The sequence below is a fragment of the Lissotriton vulgaris genome, chromosome 1_1, assembly GCF_964263255.1.
Source record: "Lissotriton vulgaris chromosome 1_1, aLisVul1.2, whole genome shotgun sequence".
Classification (NCBI taxonomy): Eukaryota; Metazoa; Chordata; class Amphibia; order Caudata; family Salamandridae; genus Lissotriton; species Lissotriton vulgaris.
Genome location: NC_141685.1, coordinates 853,024,251 through 853,044,698, shown reverse-complemented (window position 1 = coordinate 853,044,698; position 20,448 = coordinate 853,024,251). Strand labels below are relative to the sequence as shown.

The window sequence follows — 20,448 nt, the reverse complement described above, 5'->3', positions numbered from 1 at the left end:
ACTGACAGACGAGATAACAGTCCAAAGAGGAGTGTGCCAAGAGTGCTTATTGCCTCCTACACTCTTTCTCCTATATATTAATTAGGGCTCCCAGTTTTATGGTATTTATTTTGGGACCTTTCCATCTGTATTTATCCATATTTATTTTTTTCAACTTTATCTGTATTTATGCATATTTATTATGGGTTTTCTGAAACATATAAAGCTGAAACTGGTATATTTACAATGAATATGAAGTCAATCTTGAATGCCTGCCAGGTTTCAGTGATATGAGCACCCGCTGAAGATAAATCATGCACTTATATGAAAATATGCACATTTCAGTATTATCCTTGTGCATATCTACTGCTGCTTAAGCCTCTTTACTAAACTTCCTTTTTGTAAACCCCCTTACCTATCAATCCAAACAGTTATTGGCTTGGGAGTCATGGCAAAGTGTATTTAGAATCACTCAAAAAGCACCCAATTTCCGTTTGTATCCACATTTAAAAATAATTACAGAGAAAGAAATGTATGGTTTTCTGTCTGTGTTTGTCTGTAACAATTAGTAAAAATGGAAAACAGGGAGCCCTAATATTAATGAATGCCTCCCATATCTTTTTAATTGTGAGAACAATTTGCCTAAGATTAAAGACAAAAAACACCATGCTTGCTATTTACCAATGACACTTTGCTATTGTTGAAAAATCCCCTGGACCTTTCTATATTGCTCAAAAGATTATCCTAATATTGTAGGGACTATGGGCTAGAAATCAACAACAACAAAACCAAGTATGTGGTATTTGGCGATCGTAAGTTCAAAATTAGATGAACTATATCAGTGGATGGGGAAGCCCTTGAGCGAGTTCGATTACTTGGGTGTTCGCATGGAAGACTCGCATAGGTGGCCAGCTCAACGGAGGAAGAGCACCCTGTTGTTATAGCAATCCACAGGGTCCATTATAAGGTTTGCACATAGCGCATCATCCTTTCCCATTTCCCTCCACTTGGAAATTTACAGGAGCAAAGCGTTTGGGGCAACAGCATATGGAGCGGATATCTGGGGTCACTGCAATTTGCAGATGATGGAAACAGCAGAGAATATCTTTCTGAAATCACTGTTAAAAATTCTGACTAGCAAACCCTCATTACCTATCCATATGGATCTAAACTTGAGATCTATTTCAGATGTTGCTGCAATGAGCCCACTCCAGTACCAGTAAAGGGTCTGGGCGACAAGAGAACTAGAGCCCTATAAGGAGTGGCTCTAAGGCTTCCTACAGGGGTTGTGTGCGAATAGCATCCCTTGGTGTGCCTACATAAAGTCATGGTAATTCACGTTGGGCTTAAGGGAGTTCAGGTCAAACCCCAATGAGATATCGGGTGACATGATTGGAAAGATTAAAACGGCGTACAGGGCTTATGTCCTGGGAGAAAACATTAGGAAGACCACTTCGGGCACCCTGACTGATGACTTTCTATTATTCATTCTATTCTTTTTATTCAAAGCTTTATTTCGATATGCAAGATATCATAAAAGCACTTACAAAATATAAAAGCCACAATTCATAGGGGTTACATTTTACAGAATAGGTCGCAATAAAAACATTCGTATTATAATAAATAATTTAAAAGGCATATTAAACATTAGCAGCTTTGTGAATATTAAAAAAGAAGAAAAAACCCAGATAAAAATAGGATCATCTCATAGCCTTTAATCTAATCAGCCAAGCCCAGCTCAGGAACTTGGCAACCCCGCACACTCGGCTTGTACTAGTGTCAGCCTTGAGTTTCCTAAGTGTGGAGGAATGGTCCCTGGTCCCGAGCAATAAACACGCAGGTTTAAGCCATTTCTGTCTGGGTTTAGCATAGGCCGGGCATGCAAAGAAGACACGGGCAATACTTTCAGTGACACCTTTGCAGATTGGGCAGTCGGTGAGTTTTGATACGGGGGCCTCAACTTGCAAGTATACTCATGGAGGGGGAGGTTTCCCAACCTGAACTGAATGAACAGGGATCTGTCTCTTGGTTTCTTAATGAAGTCCAGGTAAGGTTCCAAGCGGGGTTTTGGTTTGTGCTGTTTAAACTCTTCAGTCAACCTTCCATGGGCTGGGTTTCTTAGGTCTTGCTCATCAACCCAATTCCAATAAACTCGCTTAATTTCGGCCTTGGATAAAGGGGCTCCAAGCTCCCAATCAAGTGGCAAGCCAGTTTCATGCAAGAGCTTCTTTAAGTTGCGGATCCATTTAATTTTATGAGCGCCATTAAGGCTCATGACCTCTTTCAAACCATCTAAGTACTTTGAGAGCTCCTGGGTCCGCCATAACCTAGCCCAATATAAAAGAGGCCGTGGCCTGGCTAGGTCCTGAATGGAGTGACGACCCAGATCACTCAAAAGTGCTTTTATAGGTGTGCCCCTTGGGAGGGAAACCAACTCCCTAAGGAATTTGTTCTCAGATGTGATCAGGCTGTTAATGCAATCGAAGCCCCACAGCTCTGCACCATGAAGGGCGCTGCCCACAGCTTTAGCAGCGTAAATGTCCAAGGCAGGAGCAATGGGCTTGGAGATAGACCTACGATGTTCTCGCCCTAGAGCACCAACCACCCTTCTATGATTTAAAACCATTTTATCCATGTGTGGCTGCCACTTCAAGTTTTGTGTAATTCTGATTCCCAGGTAGTCAAATTATTTTACACGCTGCAGTGGTTCTCCATCGAGAATGATGGTAGATCTGGAAGACTTACTTGGGTTGAAGTAAAGGAGCTTAGTTTTCGATGTATTTATAACAAGGCCCCTAAGCTTACAAAACAAGCAGAAGCGGTTCAACAACTTTTGCAGACCAACAGGGGTTTTTGAAACCAACAACGTGTTGTCTGCAAAAAGCAGGGTGGGCACTTTATCACCAGACAAAACCGGAGCATCTGCATTTACTTCAAGCAAAAAAGAGGCCACACCATTGACAAATAACGAAAAAAGTGTTGGGGCTAACACGCAGCCCTGGCGTACCCCTCGGTTCACGGGTATTCTATCAGTTTTTTGGCCTTGAGATCCCCATCTAATACGGGCATAGGTCCCATCATGCATGCGGGCCAAAAGATTCAGGATTGGTAGAGGAATCCCCATCTCCTCCAGGATTATCCACAGGCGGTCTCTGGGAACCAGGTCAAAGGCGGTCTTTAAGTCAATAAATGCCAAATAAAGACCGCCTTTGCCTATGGTGACCACCTTCCAAAGAAGGAGTAGCAACCTAAATACTTGGTCAATAGTGCCCGTTTATGTCCTAAAGCCTGCCTGAAAAGGGGAGATGATATTCTCCTCCACCCACAAGAGGATCCTCTCTAGGAGAACCCTGCCAACCAATTTCTGCCCAGCGTCTATAAGACTAATTGGGCGATAGTTGGCAGGATCCTCCCTAGGGCCCCTCTTGTAGATTGGAACAACCTCAGCCGCCTTCCATGAGTTAGGGACAGGGGAACCTGCTAGCAGTGCATTTATCAGAGTAGAAAAATGAATTGCCCAGCCGTCAGGATTAGCTTTAAAAAGGTCACCTGGCACACCGTCCTGTCCTGGGGCTTTAGCAGAGACTATTTTGGCTATTGCCATAAGGACCTCTTTTTTATCAACCCTAATTGGTACGATCCGCCGGGAACCAGCATCCAGAGCACCGCTCAAATGCCCTGGGGCTCCGGACAGTTCATTCCCACCATAGAGTTTAGCAAAATGTTCAAACCATTCTCTGTCTGTAATATGATTTGGAATTTGGTTCGAGTCACAGCCAGCCGATTTTCTAACTAATGACCAGAATAAGTAACCATTCTTAATTTGGCTTGCATCTCTGAGGTTTTCCCAGTGGGATTCTTCCCAAACCTTTTTGGCGGCTGTTATAGCCTGTCTATAGTACATCCTAGCCAACCTGACAGATGCTGGATTAGAAGATTTACCAGCAATAATTAGGTTATTTTTCCTCCTTCTACAGTTACTATCAGACCAATTCTGAACTGGTTTGGTAGTTGCCAGACTCTTTTTAGCTGGGACCGTAAACAACTTGCCAATCTGATCCATAGTGGCAGTATAGATGGCTTCTACCTTAACTGGGCCAGCCACCTCATTACATACTGCGGATAGACTTAGAGTCTGCTCATCAAGAATACCATCCAGTGCGATCAATCTAGGTTCATCTATTATTTAAATGTGGTTTTGAGTTCGAACCTTACTTAGATATGTCACAAACCTGTTTACACAAGCACTTCTTATCAAACTTAGGGTGGGTGCACTAAGCTCCCTTCAGTTGTCATTGGAAATAAGGGGATAGGTACATCAAATAAGTGCGTCATGGGATGTGAGGTCATCAAGTCAATCGAACAATTTTTTTGTGTGTAGTATATAAAAAGCAACAGAAACATTGGATAGTACCATTGTGTAGAATGTTGGGCCTCAATGACCGTACCACTGTGCTTAGAATATGCATCACAGACACCAGTGGACCAGTGTTTTTTTGATATTTGCAGATTTCTGACAGCCATATGGTATTTGAGGACACAGAAAATTAAGTAGGGAGTTAGGGTTTTATGGACATCTTAAATTTCTGAATTGTTTACATTTCTTTCTAAAAGGTCAACAACACTGTTTTATAGTTTTTTAACTTACAGTATCCATATGTGTGCATATGAGCACTGGTATTTTACATTGTTATTTTTTAATGTTTTTTATGACTAGCAATAAAGGATATGACGAAGATATCCGTTAGGTAGAGATTCTGCAGTTTTTGGCACTTTTTGAAAAGTGCAACAATTCTCGGACTCAGCACTTAATGCACTTTAAGCTTTCTTGCACATCTTATACATAATCCCGGTGCCATTTTCCTCATTCTTCTACCAAAGGATGGCGCATTTAAGCAACGTTAGTCTATGTTAACTTAACTTATGGTGTTGTCTATACTACTTGTGTTATATTTGGTGGCCAGCCTTTTAACTGCTGTTGTTAACAGTCACAAATGTTAAAGTTTTAAAGATATTTCTCGTTTTAAAGCATACCTTGTTCTTTTTGGAGATTCAAATAGGAGTGATTTGACTTTCTTAATTAGTTGGACTCACATGGCCGACCCTTGCGTTTTTTTTCTGTTCACTACTTATGCATATGATCAATTCTAATCTACTTCTGTTTTATTATTCCATGTTATATTGGGCGCTGCTTATATCATCCTAAAATTGCCATGTTTGGCGCTGCACTCAGTGATTCTCAAATATTAACCCCTCCCATGCTCGTGACGGAACCGTTTCATCATGAGCCGCGGGTGGGCTGTGCTGGTGACGGAACGGTTCCGTCACGGCCCGCTCGCCGCGGCTGCACAGCGCGAATTCCCGGCCTGCGCTGGGCGTTCTATTGAGCGGGCGGGGCCGTGACGGAACCATTCCGTCACAAGCACAGCTCACCCGCGGGCCGTGACGGAGCGGTTCTGTCACGAGCACGGGACCGCTGCGCGGCCCCGCCTCCCCCTTAGCGCTGCGGCGGAATAGCCGCCGTAGCGAAGGGGTTAAACACCTTTGTTTAGTTTGTGTTTTAACCTTGTATTTTAACATTAGTGGTTTTTTGCACATATAAATACTTTTAAGGTTATGTATTGCAGCCGTATAAAGTATTGATTGATTGAGGTAAGCTGTTGCACAGCACCAGCTTGATAAAACTGGAAGTAGCTGCCCTGTATTGAGTTGTACTGTAGCATTCATATAGAGCAAAATGCAAAAATGACCCCCTGCTACAGATTAGATTACTGGGGCAGGGCAGAACTCTCAATAGAGACAAACAGCTAGATTCATCATTGTCCCGTTTTGCGAGTCCTTAATAGCGATTATTAAGGAATCGCTATTAAGCACTTGCAAAACGGGATTCATGTGGGAATCACTAAATAAATTGCGATTCCTACAAATTCCTTATTTGCGATTAGCAAATTGCTAATCGCAATAAGGAATAACTCCCCATTCATTCCTATGGGCCTTTAGGCCCATAGGAATGAATGGGGGGTTATTCCTTATTTGCGATTAGCAATTTGCTAATCGCAAATAAGGATGCGATTTCAAGGGTGCCCTGTAGCACCCTGTAGCACCCCTGAAATGAAAATGTAGACTTATGTTGCGCACACACATGTCCAAAGGACATGTGTGTGTGTAACATACAACTGAGAAAAATGCACAAAAGTGCATTTTTCTCAGTTTTCGCTATTTACCAGGAAGTCAGACTTCGCGGTAAATAGCGGCAAAAAATAGCGAAATCGCAATTTTTTAATGGTTCATAAATAGCATTTAAGAAATCTCAAATTGAGATTCCTTAAATGCGATCGCAATTTGAAAAATCGAAATTTTTTGCGATTTTTCAAATTGCGAGTTCATGACCCATTGATGAATTCCAAATGCCATTTTTGCGGGCGCAAACGGCCGAATTCAGCGATTCGCACCATTTGCGCCCGCAAAAATGCTTGATGAATCTAGTTGAAATTCCCCAGCAACCTTTCTTTTCAAATGAGCTGGCCTATCTCCCATAAAAAAGATCTCTGAAGGATATGCTTTTTTATATAATTGTATTCTTATTTTCATATCATGTATACATTTTCAGGAATTCTTTATCAAAATATTCACATTAATTTCATATCTCCGGGATGTCTGTCCTGGATTTTCTCAAAGCACGTCTACTGAGACATATTGTAAATTTTTAAAACACTTCACTCTACAAACATTCATACTGCATCCACCCTGGCGGTCACATCCTAATCGCACAGGAGGGGACTCCGCAGCCCATGCAGACGTCCCCTCCTCCTCAGTGATCGCGGACGGACGCAAGTCCGTCCGCGATCATAATCGGCCCCATAGTTCGGCCCACATTTCTCCCTGTTAGCACACACTGAGCAGAGCCTTAACTATGGAAGTTTATATTTGAGAGAAGTTTCTTCCAGAGAGTTGTGTAACAGAACCAACCCAATGACACCTGTCACATTGATCTAAATACACTCTAATATTGGGGAGCACCATCTCCATCTCGTACAGCTTTCACTTTACTTCCTTTACTTTATGGAATTGTTGGGTGTCCTTAGGTGAATCATTAAGTGTTTACATAAAAGCACACTGGTTTTCAGAGCTGAGAGAATACACCAGGCGGCACACGAAAAAAGACACAATTTACTCAAAATAAATTGTGACTAGTAAAGGCGAGGGAGTGGGTGTTTGGTCTGTGGTAACACGCATACACCGTATTATGGTTGAGAATATTGACCTACAATAATATTGCATCCAGCATATTACCTACTACTACATCATTATTGTTAGAATATCATTAGGATTGTTATCTCCACATCACCTACATAAACTTATTAACAATTGAATTCACCGATTGTACTTAAGTTACGAAGTAGTGGATGGCGTATTGGTCCCGATGCAATATTATTGTCACACAATATAATGCATGTGATATAGTGGGGGTATATCCTCCGGAATGCTGCATTAAGAGCTGCCACAAACAAGACTACAATAAACTGTATCAAAGTTATGGCATCACTCTCATTGACACTATATAAAATTATTTTAATGTTCTTGCTTCCTTTTATCTTTCTGTGCAAGAAAGAAAATACCAACATAGTCAAAAACACCTACTTAGTATGTTCTTGATCCCATTGTGAATATCAAGCAGCATCATACACAAAGTTATAGAGATTGAATAAATGGAACAATGTTGTCATATTACCAAAATCCAGAGGTGGTAGATATTGCATTACAGATCCTTTGACCCTGATAACATCACAGGAAGTGACATCATATGACCTCTGACCTGAATGGCAGACATTGTAAATGTTTTAAACCGTGTATGTTCAAAACTCAAGGATGCAGCAGCCGAGGTGCAAAGCATCAGTCACATAAAGTGAGCAAAGCAGAAGGTACGCATACTTTTAAAAGGTCAGAAGTAAGCTTAGTCACAAGCGGAAAGTAGTAAAGAAGCAATTTAGGGTTGTGCTGGCTACCTTTAAATGATCCTCCCGTAAAAGCATGGTGGGAGCTGCACCATCTGAACTCCAACAGACGTGTGAGCACTGAGATGTTCATAGTGAAAATGGCAGGTTAACTGACAGGATGATCAAAAGGACAAGTGGCAGAAACCCAGCATTCAAAATGTTCCATTCATCTGTGTCTTCAACTACGTTGTCTTGATTGAGAGACGTGAAACATGTCAATATCACACGTATTATATATTTAGATTCCTACCTTTGCTCGTTCACCCAGTACTTGGTCTTCATGCTGTAAAATAAGGAAACATTTTGAAATTTAATTCAACTACTCGCTGGAGCCCTTTTCACATTTCATATAGTGGATAATCCGTCAATGGCTTCTAGTTTAATGAAAATGTGACATATGAACTCTGCCACTGCAAAACAGTTGTTCACATCACAATATGTAACTCTGTTATTACAGGTACTTTTCGTGCTCAGGTCTGGAGCACGGATAACAATGTCTTCGCAGCGTGAAAAATGCAGAACTGCAGTGGTGACACTTGGTACATTCCGTCTAACTTTTAATGCCACTGCTAGGATTTTGGGCACCATAGGCAAAGTGACATATTGATGCATCCCTCCACTGCCAATGGTAAGAAACATGCATTTGTTTTGTTAGAGATATTTCCCTTCTAACAGATATGCACTATGTAGTTACTATCATACTTAAAATCAGTTAACAATGTAGGACAACATACTTGTGAACAGCTGGGGCAATTATGCAAAACATGAAAAAATTAAAGTAAAGGCTACTATTTATATACATTGAATGACTTTCAGCAGCATTCATAGGTGTCTACAACATATATATTTTTACATGTGTCAGCAACAGCATTGGATAAAAAATGAATATCACAGCGTTGCGTTTTAAAAGCATGAGGAGTTGGATTTTTTTCACTTTGAATTCAGGGGTATACTTACAAACAAAGTGGCGGTGCGCAGCATTAGCCTTTTTGGCTTCATGCCACGCTCCGCCATAGTGCAAGGGTGCCTGCATTGTGGGAATAATTATTTATGTGTAGGAAGGTGTCCATTCGGGTACTTAAAGGGGTATATATGCAAGGGAAGTGCCAGAGCGCGGCTTTAGCCTTCTTGGCTTAACGCTGCGCTCCGCCCAGGGCCAGTCTGGCCAAAGCCAGCACTGGGCATTTCCACAGTGGACTGGAGGGGTGGGACCGGTTTTGTGGCCGTAGGGGCAGGTTTTGTCACTGGGGCTGGTTTTGCAGTAGAGTTGCAATATTGGCCCCCTGTAACAAAAGTGGGAGGGGTGCTTACAATACTGCAAGGGTGCATATGTTGTGGTTATGATTGTTTATGTGTAGGAAGGTGTCCCTTCCTGCACATAAACAATCCTAAATGGCGATTTGTAACTCTCTATGTGTGCTGCTTTGTGCAGCAAACAAAGAAGTTGCAACTTGTCATTTTTAAAATGACTGTTTATATGCAGGAAGGGACACCTTCCTGCACATAAACAATCATGCATGGCGTTTTGCTGTTTCTATGTTGGCTGCACAATGCAGCACGCATAGAAACAGCAAAAACGAGGAGAAATAAAGAATTTCTCCACATTGCGCCATGTTAAAAAACGTTTTTTTTGTCTTAATTTTGGTGCTGCCCCATATTTATGCCACCCTTGTAAATATGGGGCTGATTCAAACGCAATGGGTGTTGTGGCGGGATGCCCACCGCAACACCCATTGCTTGCCCCTTTTACTCATGAAAAGGAAGCGTTAAGCCACTTTAAGTTGCTTAACCCTGCTTTATAAATAAGGCAAAGCCTGAATCGCCACAGGAATGTCAGAAAAAGTGATGTTCCTGTGCCGATAGGGGCTTGTAAATTGGCCTCTCTGCATGATAGGTGTTCGTCCAGATATGGTTAGTGAGACCATTTCAAAATAGAGACCCAAGCATCTGATTGATTAAATCTTTGAGGAGCACATGGGGCCCCCTAAGAGCCTGCGTGCCCCCTCAAGGGTGGAGAAGTTGATAGGCCGATAGCACAAAGCTAGCAGGTGTGTAGACTGACACCTACTAGGACAGGTAAGGAAAAACTGAATACTGAATGGCTTTGTAGGCTAGTGTGTGCATCTCCTTATGCAACTGACCTCTGGCTGATATCCTCCCTGATTGATTTCCGTACTTCGAGATGGTAGAGTAGGCAGGTAGCACAGAGTACGTGTGACAAAAATGGCAATTATTCCGATGTGTAGCCTCATCCACAGGCTATTGGAGTACCCCAGAGTGCAGACACTAAAGTAGATGTTGATTAATTTTTCTTATGTGGAGAATCTGGAATGGAGTGAATATAGTGGGTGGAGGCAATAAATGTCCAGACTCAAATTAAAGTTCACATTACTTCTGGGTTTTTAGCACTGAGAGAGTGTGTTGGTGTGTAAAGAGGGACTGTAAAGAAATGCTGACTGGTAATGGTGGTGAGCAATGAGCAAAAGCAGAAGGAGCTGATTCACAAAAGTGTTTATGAGTAAGGAATCCGTACTACAGGAGTACTCTTTTACGTACTCCTACATGCTTTTGTGAATGTGCTCTAAAACGTCCAATTCCCTATTAGTAAAAGTGCAAAGGGGCACAAACATTTTTGTTAGTACTAAATGCATATGAATATTCCCATTCTATTACAATTTGTAAAGTTTTTGGGGGGCAATTCACATAGTCAGTTAGGACTATGTAAATAGTACTATAGGAGTACTACTTAACATACTCCAAAATACATTTGTGAATAGAACCTCAATAGTCAGAAAAAGAGCAGTACAATAAGTAGGAAAAACAAACCAAGAGCATTTCTGGAGAATACCAAGGAGGTAAGTGTCAGGGGCATGGGCCCACATGCATCATTGTGTCATTTTGCATTTCTTAATTTGCGAAAAATAAGGAATCGCAAATTAAGAAGTCCAAAATGCTATGCATCATTTTTTTCGGTATTTCTTTGTGATTCGGTAAAATTCGCAATTTTTACCGAATCCCAAAGAAATACCGAATTCTTAAGTTAATTTTCGCAATTCCCATTGATTCCTATGGGCCAAAAGGCCCATAGGAGTCAATGCAAATTGCGAGTGGCACTTAGAAAATTTCATGGGTGCAGGGGGGGTCCAAAGGACCCCCCCATGCACCCCTGAAATGTATTTTTCGCATCATGTTTCACACACACATGTCCTAAGGACATGTGTGTGTGAAACATGAATGTTGAAAAAAAAACATTCAAAGCATTTTAAACACTTTTTCCAAATTTACCGAGTGGTTCAACCACTCGGTAAATTTGGAACCCTAATTGCGAATTTCCACTTGTCAAAGTAATGATGCATTGCTTTTAAGAAGTCGCACATCTGCGACTTCTTAAAAGCACCCGCAATTTTAGAACTCGCAACAATGTTGCGAATTCTAAAATTGCTTCATGCATCCCAAAAAGCACTTTTGCATTCGCAAACGGCCGATTTTAAGGAATCGCACCGTTTGCGAATGAAAAAGTGCTTGATGCATGTGGGCCATGGTACTTTGGTTGACAGGGCAGAATGCTGCAGAGAGATGTTGTAGAGTATTGATAAGAGTGTGAAGCACCACTTACATCCATGACACACAAGGCTCTTGCAGCTTCTGATATATTTAGAACTTCAAAATTGTCTTTGTATTCCTGCCATTTAACCATCCTTAAGAACTCCTATGCAGCTGAAAGGTGACATACCACCTGCTAATACTATAAAGCAACAAAAAATGCCACAGAATTTCCCAAACATGCTAGTGCTTTCTACTCTACCACCGTGCCTCGTATCCCGAATATTTTCTTCCAACCTGATCCCTCCATGTGCTCTCCCCATTTACATTTGGACGACACCCGAATCTGTTCATCAGCAAATCCAATCCCTCAACTCTCTACTCCCAACCCAGTCTCTCTTTCTGTACTCTTAACTTTGCTATTTTCCCGCTTTCCAGAACTTTGCTTCCCCAGCAACACAAATGTTGTTAGTTAAGTTTTTTACGTATTCAAGGCTTGTCGACTGTCATGTTTGCTTTATTTTTTCAGACATATGCCATTGAAGAAAAGTTTTAGGGTGAGGAGTGTACACCTGATGAAAAAAAAAGATTAGACCAATTTTCCTAAGATAGAGAACAGAATTAAACTAGGCAGATGGCGAGCACATTTTCAACAAAAGGAGAGGAACAATTGGCTCGGCTACCTCAACTCCTCAGGGTACAGTGCAGTGAAAGTTAAAGGACAGTTAGTTTTTCCACTTTGTGTGAACTGAATTCCTCAACACTAGTGGTAAGGCTAAAAAAAATATTGAAGAGTAATAAATAAGTGTACAAAGGAAACAGTAGACCAAGAGTCTGATTTAGAGCCTGATGGACAGATTACTGTCACAAACATGACAGATATCCCGTCCACCTTATTAAAATTAGAAATATATTATATGGCACTTGTAATATGTATGGACGGGACAGTCGTCACGTTTCTCATTGAAAACTACCACAATACATACCCAACAAGGGCACCTTCTGGCTACTGATCAAGGGCAAAGGATCACTTTGAGTGGCTTCTCCTATGAAAATAAAAGTTGACCAAATTCAAACTGTTCTACAAGGTCAAGTTGTGGCATAAAGGTCTTTGGGGATTGGACAATACATAGCTAACAGGAAAAAAGGCAATTTCTGATAGATAAATAATAATAACAAATTTGACGAAATAGGCACCAATGTATGTCAATATCTGGAACTACCTGAATTTGCCCAATTACAATTATTCGACGAGATCTTCAAGAATAAAAACAAAGGACTACAGCTCGATGGGACCTTTACAATCTTATCTAAATCTCACATGCAACAAGATTAACCTAAGAAGACCTCTCTGCAGATTGACACTTTTTTTTATCAAACAACATAAAATGGTTATCCTATCTGTGTCCAGGAATTGTCAGTGTTATGCCCCCTGACGTATTATTTTAGTATATTGTTATCCTACCTGTTCTAACATTCATTGTTTACACATGTATGCAAATTATGCATTTTCTTGTAACTTATGTAAATCCCTCTCATACCTAAGGGTTGTGTCTACACGATACAAAACCAAAAATAAATAAATAACTAAGCCAATAATCATTCAATACAGAACCAAAATATAACCTGGCAGGTGATCTAGAAGAAACCATTTGAAGTTGGTCAACTTGAATTTCTACACGCAAGGGTGTTGTTTGTATCTGAGGATAACTGTAGCAAAGACAGGGAAATTGTCTTACATATACCTTTGGCAGCAGAAACAGAAACAAAACTATAGTTAAGAAAAAGTACCTGCTTCGTATGAGATTTGGGTATGTTTTCACCAGGAAATCCGAGATGTTCCTTTCTGTGAGGTCTTGAAGGATATCTGTGCTCGGCTGTACTCTCTATGGAAAAAACAAAATACAGTCACAGCAGCATTTCTGCATTGTTCATCACTGGATCCAGAATGATGTAAGCATTGCCATTTGCTTGCAAATAACAACATCAGATCCCAAATGGTAGGTTTTGATAAATAATATTTAACTGTCTTAGTTAAGCTTGTTAAGTTACACTAGCCACATTTTATGTGTTTGAATTGGCAGTTGTAGAGCGCTTTTGCCTGCAAATTCCCAAAATTGGGGAAACCTTTAAAAAAATAGGCCACTATTTGTGAAAGACTACTAACCCCAATGGATATCTTTAAGCAAGTCTGGTCTGCACAACCCGCAGGTTGCTTGTTGGGCTTCTTCCCACATCCAAAGAGAAAGAAAGTAGGTAACAAATGTATAGAACTAGAGCTACTAATAGCAAACTGGGTGCAATTGGAGTTGTGGGTCCGAATGTGGGCACAGGCTGAGGGCATAGCCCTGCAAAGGGAAGAAAGCTGTTGATAACATAGGCTCCCATTGCAAACATTTGGGATGGAATTATGCTAACATTTGTGTCTGGTGCTCAGACAACAGTTGGTAATGCCAACCCACACGTCCAATCTGACGCTTAGGTAGAACATGAACATAACACACCAATAAGATGTAGACTGATCATAAATGGGATCCCTCTGAACGGGTTGGAAGACTGAATGCCCCAAGATACAGTTCATTCACTTGAGATTGGTGGAATCCAGAAACACTGATATTGGCTGCTGTCCTTACCAAACCCCCACACCAGATATAGCATCTCACTTCTTTGTAATAGAAGCAACCTACTGTTGTCCATTATTACTTCCCACCCATAATATAAATTGTTCATATCTATTTGTTTTTGTTTCTTAGAGGACTCTCTATAGTATGATGCAGCTCTTCTGCTTTTAATTAGAGATGGACTAGACAAGATGTGGCTGCAACATTTTAGCCAGTATCTGTACTTGAGACTACACTACCCAAATGAAAGATTCATATTGTGAAACAGGTAGGTTTATAATTACATATATGTAAATATACATAAGAAATGTCATTAGATGCATTTGCCTATTGCATGTGATAAGCACTGCCATTTAGTATGGCTTTACATGACACTCCGTAAACTTACAGAGAATTAAAATAGCAATAGAAATGATTTGGAAAAAACTGTTTCACGGAGATTTTGGGGTGGTCACATAGACTTTTTTACTAAACTATATAGGTTGCACAGGAACTATAGAATCAATGTTTCTTTCTTTCTTAAATGTTAGTTTTTTAACTAGTGCCTGTTTCTAATGCATCACTTTTTTATGGTTTTACATGCATGCTAAAAATAATTGGGGTTAATGTTTTAAATGTATTGACTATGTGTGGGCAATGTCTCTACCCTTCCCACAAAGCACTTAGAAATAATCTGGTGAAGTTGAGGCCCTACTAGTTGTTATATTTGGCTCACTTATTATGATTCATTTATTATATATAGCTATCATAGAGAGCCTCTGCCCTTTCATCAGTTTCTGAATCTGATAAATCACTGCTATGACGCAGCAACAGTAAATAGCAAAACACGTTACCCACTCTTTCTAGGTCATAAAGGTCTTTCAGGCCAGGCTGACAGCGCTCTCTGAGAGCCTGCATATCAGCACATCGCTACTAGTCTGCTGGACTGAAAGAAGATAAATAGCCACAGGAGGGGGAGGAATGCAGGGAAGGGGGTGGAGGTAGGTTAAGGGTGGTGTAGAGAGCCACCCGGCCTCTCACCTACATTGTAACAACACACACACATACACGCCTCCACCCTCGGGACGGGCCCGCCCGAGGTATATATTAAAAGCGCGGAAGACCGCTCGGGGTCTTTCCGGCATACCCTACTACTCTCTGTGTGTGTCACTTCCTTTGGTCAGCACTGCGCGCGAGGCCCTGACCTCGCCCACCACACTGGCGACGAGGCCGGTTCTACTCCCACGCGTGCCTGGCCGCCCTGCCGGAGCTGTCCGCTCCTCACCTGTCGTCTGCTGCCGGCCGCCCCTGCTCAGCTGTTTCCTGGGCCGCGAAGCTCGTCCGCCGGCCTGCTGTACCTGCTCGAAGTCGGCTCCCCGCCCACGCGCCTCCCTGGTCGGAGCGCGTTCAGCTGGCGGGAGCCGCCTGGTGAGTGCCTCGTCCCGCAGCCTTTGCCCGGCCCCCGCGCTGTGCCTGCTGCCGTCCGCGGGCTTGCCCCGCTCTGCATCCAGCGCGAGTGCGCTTCCATTGCGTGCTGCCCCGGAGGGGGAGGGGTGAACAGGGGAGACGCCGCACGTCAGCCCCGAGGCACGATCACGTGGTGCCTCCAACGCGTGCCTGGCCCTCTGCGGCATCCTGCCATGTCCTGCGCGCCTGGGCTCTCATGAATGGGAAATAAATAACAATAAAGGAGAAAGGCGAATTAAACAACATTACGGTGGACCATTGCACGTCAGCACACAGGGACCAACAGTGCCATCAAGCATTGGCAAGTGCAACTGGTCTATCATTGCTCACCGTCCCAACTCCGTTCCACGTTACACGGCCCGCGCAGGTGGGGCGTGATCCAAGGGAAGGGTCAACAGCATGAACGACGCCGCCACAGGGGGTGCGCCCACGTGGACGGCCGCACATACCACTACGCCACGCCCACCTCCACGGCGCGGAGCAGACACTCGCATAGTCAGCCATGCCCACACCGGAGTGGCCCCGCTTCCGCCATTCAGCGAGACTGCGGACCCAGCAACTGCGGTGCCGCGATGGAAGGCGTGGCTGGGGCGGTTGAACCTCTACTTCAGAGGCACCAGAGAGACAGATAACGCATTGAAAAGATCACTTCTGATCCTGTATGGAGGCCCAGAAATCTATGACCTCTTCGAGTCTCTCCCGAACACCGGCGAGGACGATGACTACGACGAGGCCGTGTCCGCGCTGAATACCCACTTTGACCCCCAGGTCAACACAGACTATGAGAAGTTCAAGTTTAAGCGGGCATGGCAAACTGAGGCCGAATCAGTGGACATGTATTATGCGAGGCTGCGCCGGCTGGCAAGCAGCTGCCCGTTTACAGAACCACGTGAAGAAATCAGGGACCAGATCATCGTAGGTTGCAAATCTAACCTTCTACGGAAGCTCATCCTCAGACAACCGGGCATCACGATGGATGCCATTCTCGTCCTTGCCCGCTCCCATGAACTGTCGAATTCCAGAGCAGACGAAATGGAGCTGGCGCTCCGGTCCCCTATGGCCCCGCAAGCCGCGCCCAAAATGGCGCCCATTAAGGAAGAAACTGTTGACGCGATACAGAGGAGACCGGCGGAAGGTAGAGCTCGACAGTGGCAGACCCGGGACGCTCAGTGTGCCTACTGTGGGGGAGACCATGCAGCGACCGCTGTGTGCAACGCGAAAGGAAAAACGTGCTCGAAGTGCGGCAGGCTCAACCATTTTGCCGCGGTGTGCCAAGGAGGACGATACAGGCCCAACGCCCAAAGGGCGCGAGGCGGACATGGATCTCGGTCGATGACATCCAGAGTGAGACAGCTGTCGCTGAAACATGAACACCTGCCGCCCAACACGCAGGCCCAAGAACGGAAGCCGTACTATGAGGACGAGGAAGATGATGAAGTGTATGTAGTATCCTATGTCAGCAGGATATCCACCCGGAAGAGACCACCACCCATGTGCACGATCTCTGTGGAAGGATCTGAGATCAGGGCGCTGATTGACACCGGAGCCTCCGTGAATGTCATGGACTCGGACCAGTATGAACAGATGTCGCCTAAACCCACACTAGCCCCGACGAACGCTCGGATATACACGTATGGAGGCACCAAACCCATGCCACTATGCGGCGTCATCAGCACCACTATTCGTAATGGGGAGTACACAACGGAGGCCCGGTTCCATGTAACTGAAGGGAAAAAAGGGACGCTACTCAGCTGCAACACAGCGGAAGACCTCGGGATGGTCTTCTTCGCCAACCAAGTCCACCAATCACACGCTAATACCATACTAGGAGACTTCCCTGCGCTTTTCACCGGCCTCGGAAAGCTCAAAGACAAGAAAATCAAACTACACATAGACACCACCATCCGTCCCGTTGCCTTGTGTCACAGAAGAGTGCCGTTTAACCTCCGCGCTCAGGTCGAAGAGGAGCTGAAGAAGCTCGAAGACCTCGATGTCATCGAGAAGGTGTCAGGACCGACTCCGTGGGTGTCTCCACTGGTGGTTGCCCCGAAGCCCAAGCAGCCTGGTGCCATAAGGCTGTGCGTCGACATGAGGCTGCCAAACACTGCCGTGAAAAGGGAGCGCCACATCACGCCCACTATGGACGACATCGTCGCCGACCTCAACGGGGCGAAGTGGTTCTCCAAACTTGATCTCAACGCGGGTTACCACCAGTTGGAACTTGATCAGACCAGCCGATACATCACGACTTTCTCCACACATGTCGGACTCCGGAGATACAAGAGGTTAAGTTTTGGAGTGTCATCGGCGGCCGAAGTATTTCAGAATGCGATAAGGGAAGTTCTGTCCGGGCTGAGTGGGGTCATCAACTTGAGCGACGACATTCTGATCTACTCGAACACGCTGGAGGAACACCATGCACATCTAAGGGCCGCCTTACAGAGGTTACAAGAACATGGACTAACCCTACACAAGGAAAAGTGTTCGTTCTACCAAGAAGCGGTGGACTTCTTCGGCTACCGGTTCACGCGCGAAGGGCTCCGAGTTGACCCAAAGAAGGCGGAAACTATCCAGAATGCCAGCACGCCCAGAAACCCCACCGAGGTGAGAAGCTTCCTCGGGATGGCCACGTACTGTGGCCGATTTATACCTAACTTAGCCGACCTGGCCGAGCCCCTCCGCGCACTCACTAGACAGGACCATGAATGGGAATGGACTGGCGCAGCAAACCAAGCCTTCCAGGAAATCAAAGCGAGCCTTCTGGACAAGGCCACGATGGCTTACTTCCAGCCACGCAGGAAGACCGAACTGGTCGTGGACACCAGCCCCGTAGGTCTCGGCGCCGTTCTACTGCAGGAATATGGCCAGAACGACTGGAAACCTGTCGCCTATGCGAGCAAGGCTCTCACGGACACTGAAACGCGATATGCTCAAATCGAGCGAGAGGCGCTAGCCATCAAGTGGGCCTGCCAACATTTCCATTTGTATCTCTGTGGCCAACCTTTCACCATCGTGACCGACCACAAGCCACTCCTGCCCCTGTTCGCCGGGTCCTCCAGGCTTGCCCCACCGCGGATTGAACGATGGGCCGTACAGCTACAAGGATACAATTTCACCCTAGTCTTCCGGCCCAGCGCCAACAACCCAGCGGACTATCTGTCCAGGCATCCGGATGTCACCAGAAAAGCAATCCCACTGGCGGATAGCCTGCTGGTGGAAGAGTTCGTCCACATGGTGTCCGTGGCTGCCTGCCCGGACACCCTCACCCTGCAGGAGATGGGAAGACCCACCGCTGAAGATGAGACTCTAACCCGCGTCAAGACTGCCCTGGATACTGGAAGCTGGACGAGGTTTCTGGAAGGAGCTCAAGGACTTCGTCCGGAGATTAGCCATGCCCGACAACAGCTCTGGCAAATCCGCCATGAATTGAGCGTCGGTGATGAAGGCGTTATACTGAGAGGGCATCTCATTGTGGTGCCAGCAAGCCTCCAACAACAGGCCCTCGTGATCGCCCACACGGGCCACCAAGGAACTGCCAAAACAAAGGCCAGACAACGCAGCAAAGTATGGTTCCCGGCCATGGATCGCATGGTGGATGAGATGGTGCGCTCGTGCCATGCCTGCACCATCACGGGGTCAGACCCGGCCCCAGCCCCAGTCATCACTGAAGAAGCGGCGACAACACCCTGGACCCAGCTGAGCATAGACTTCGGGAGTTTCCCGGACGGCCGACACACGCTGGTCGTCGTGGACTCCTCAAAATTCCCCGTCGTGGAACTGCTCTCCTCCACAGCATTTGGACCGGTCAAGAAAGCGTTGGACCACATATTTGCCACTATGGGACTTCCGGAGGAGGTGAAGTCGGACAACGGACCCCCTTTCCAAGGGCGTGAGTTCCAAACATACCTGGAGGGCCTAGGGATAAAACACCGCAAGATAACACCGTTGTGGCCGCAAGCAAACGGTGAAGTGGAGAGGCTCATGGGGAATCTCAACAGGGCGCTCCGCATCGCCGTCAACGATGGCAGAGATCCGGAGGCTGCGTTGGATCAGTTCCTGAGTGCATACCGACAGACCCCGCATAGCACCACTCACTGCGTACCGGCGCATGTCCTGTTCAAAAGAGCTCCAAGAGGCAACATCCCTGCGTCCTCTACATGGACCCCGGAAGAGAGAGATGGTGATGCCATCCAGGCAAGGAGAACGATCACGAACCAGAAAGCAAGCGAAAAAAGACATGCCAGAAACCCCGGGTTGCAAGAAGGAGACCTGGTTGTGGTACGAGATCGGCACCCTGGGTGGAAATTCAGAACCCCGTTCGAACCAGAGAGATGGGTCGTGGAAAAGATTCAAGGAACAATGGTGACCGCCCGCCTCGGCCACCAGACTGTCACAAGGAATGTATCGTGTTTCAAACGAATAGGAGTGCCGGATGGCACTCCCCAGGAAGCCGATGAAACCATCGATGTCCGTGCAGATGGCCCGGATGATGGAAGAACAGGGGCCCAAAACTCCGTGCCCCTCCCGAGCTGTGACCCGCCGGGAGAAGACAGGCGTCACCTTGGTGTGCCCCGAAGTGAAACAACTAGGGGCACTTCTTCTTCCCGAGATGAAACAACAACCCCGGCCAGGGCTGTTGAGTCTCCTGCCCGGACCAACCACAGATACCACCTGCGGCCCAATCCTGGGCCAAGCCAAAGACTCCGGGACTTTATATGCACTTCCCCTTAGCCATGGTGTGAGGAAAGTTTATATGTGAACTAAATTGAAGGAGGGATGTAGAGAGCCACCCGGCCTCTCACCTACATTGTAACAACACACACACATGCACGCCTCCACCCTCGGGACGGGCCCGCCCCGAG

General features: G+C 45.3%; 1 protein-coding gene across 1 annotated transcript in view; it reads right to left on the bottom strand.

Annotated features, from left to right (window-relative positions):
• The window catches only part of ABCA4 (ATP binding cassette subfamily A member 4), a 1,055,123-nt gene that overhangs the window by 257,113 nt on the left and 777,562 nt on the right, over positions 1–20,448 (bottom strand). Inside the window, exons 31-32 of the mRNA XM_086957892.1 lie at positions 13,311–13,405; positions 8,227–8,259 (exon numbers count right to left, since the gene is read on the bottom strand). Of these exons, the coding sequence (XP_086814018.1) occupies positions 8,227–8,259; positions 13,311–13,405 (128 nt within the window). The remainder of the gene's footprint in view (positions 1–8,226; positions 8,260–13,310; positions 13,406–20,448) is intronic.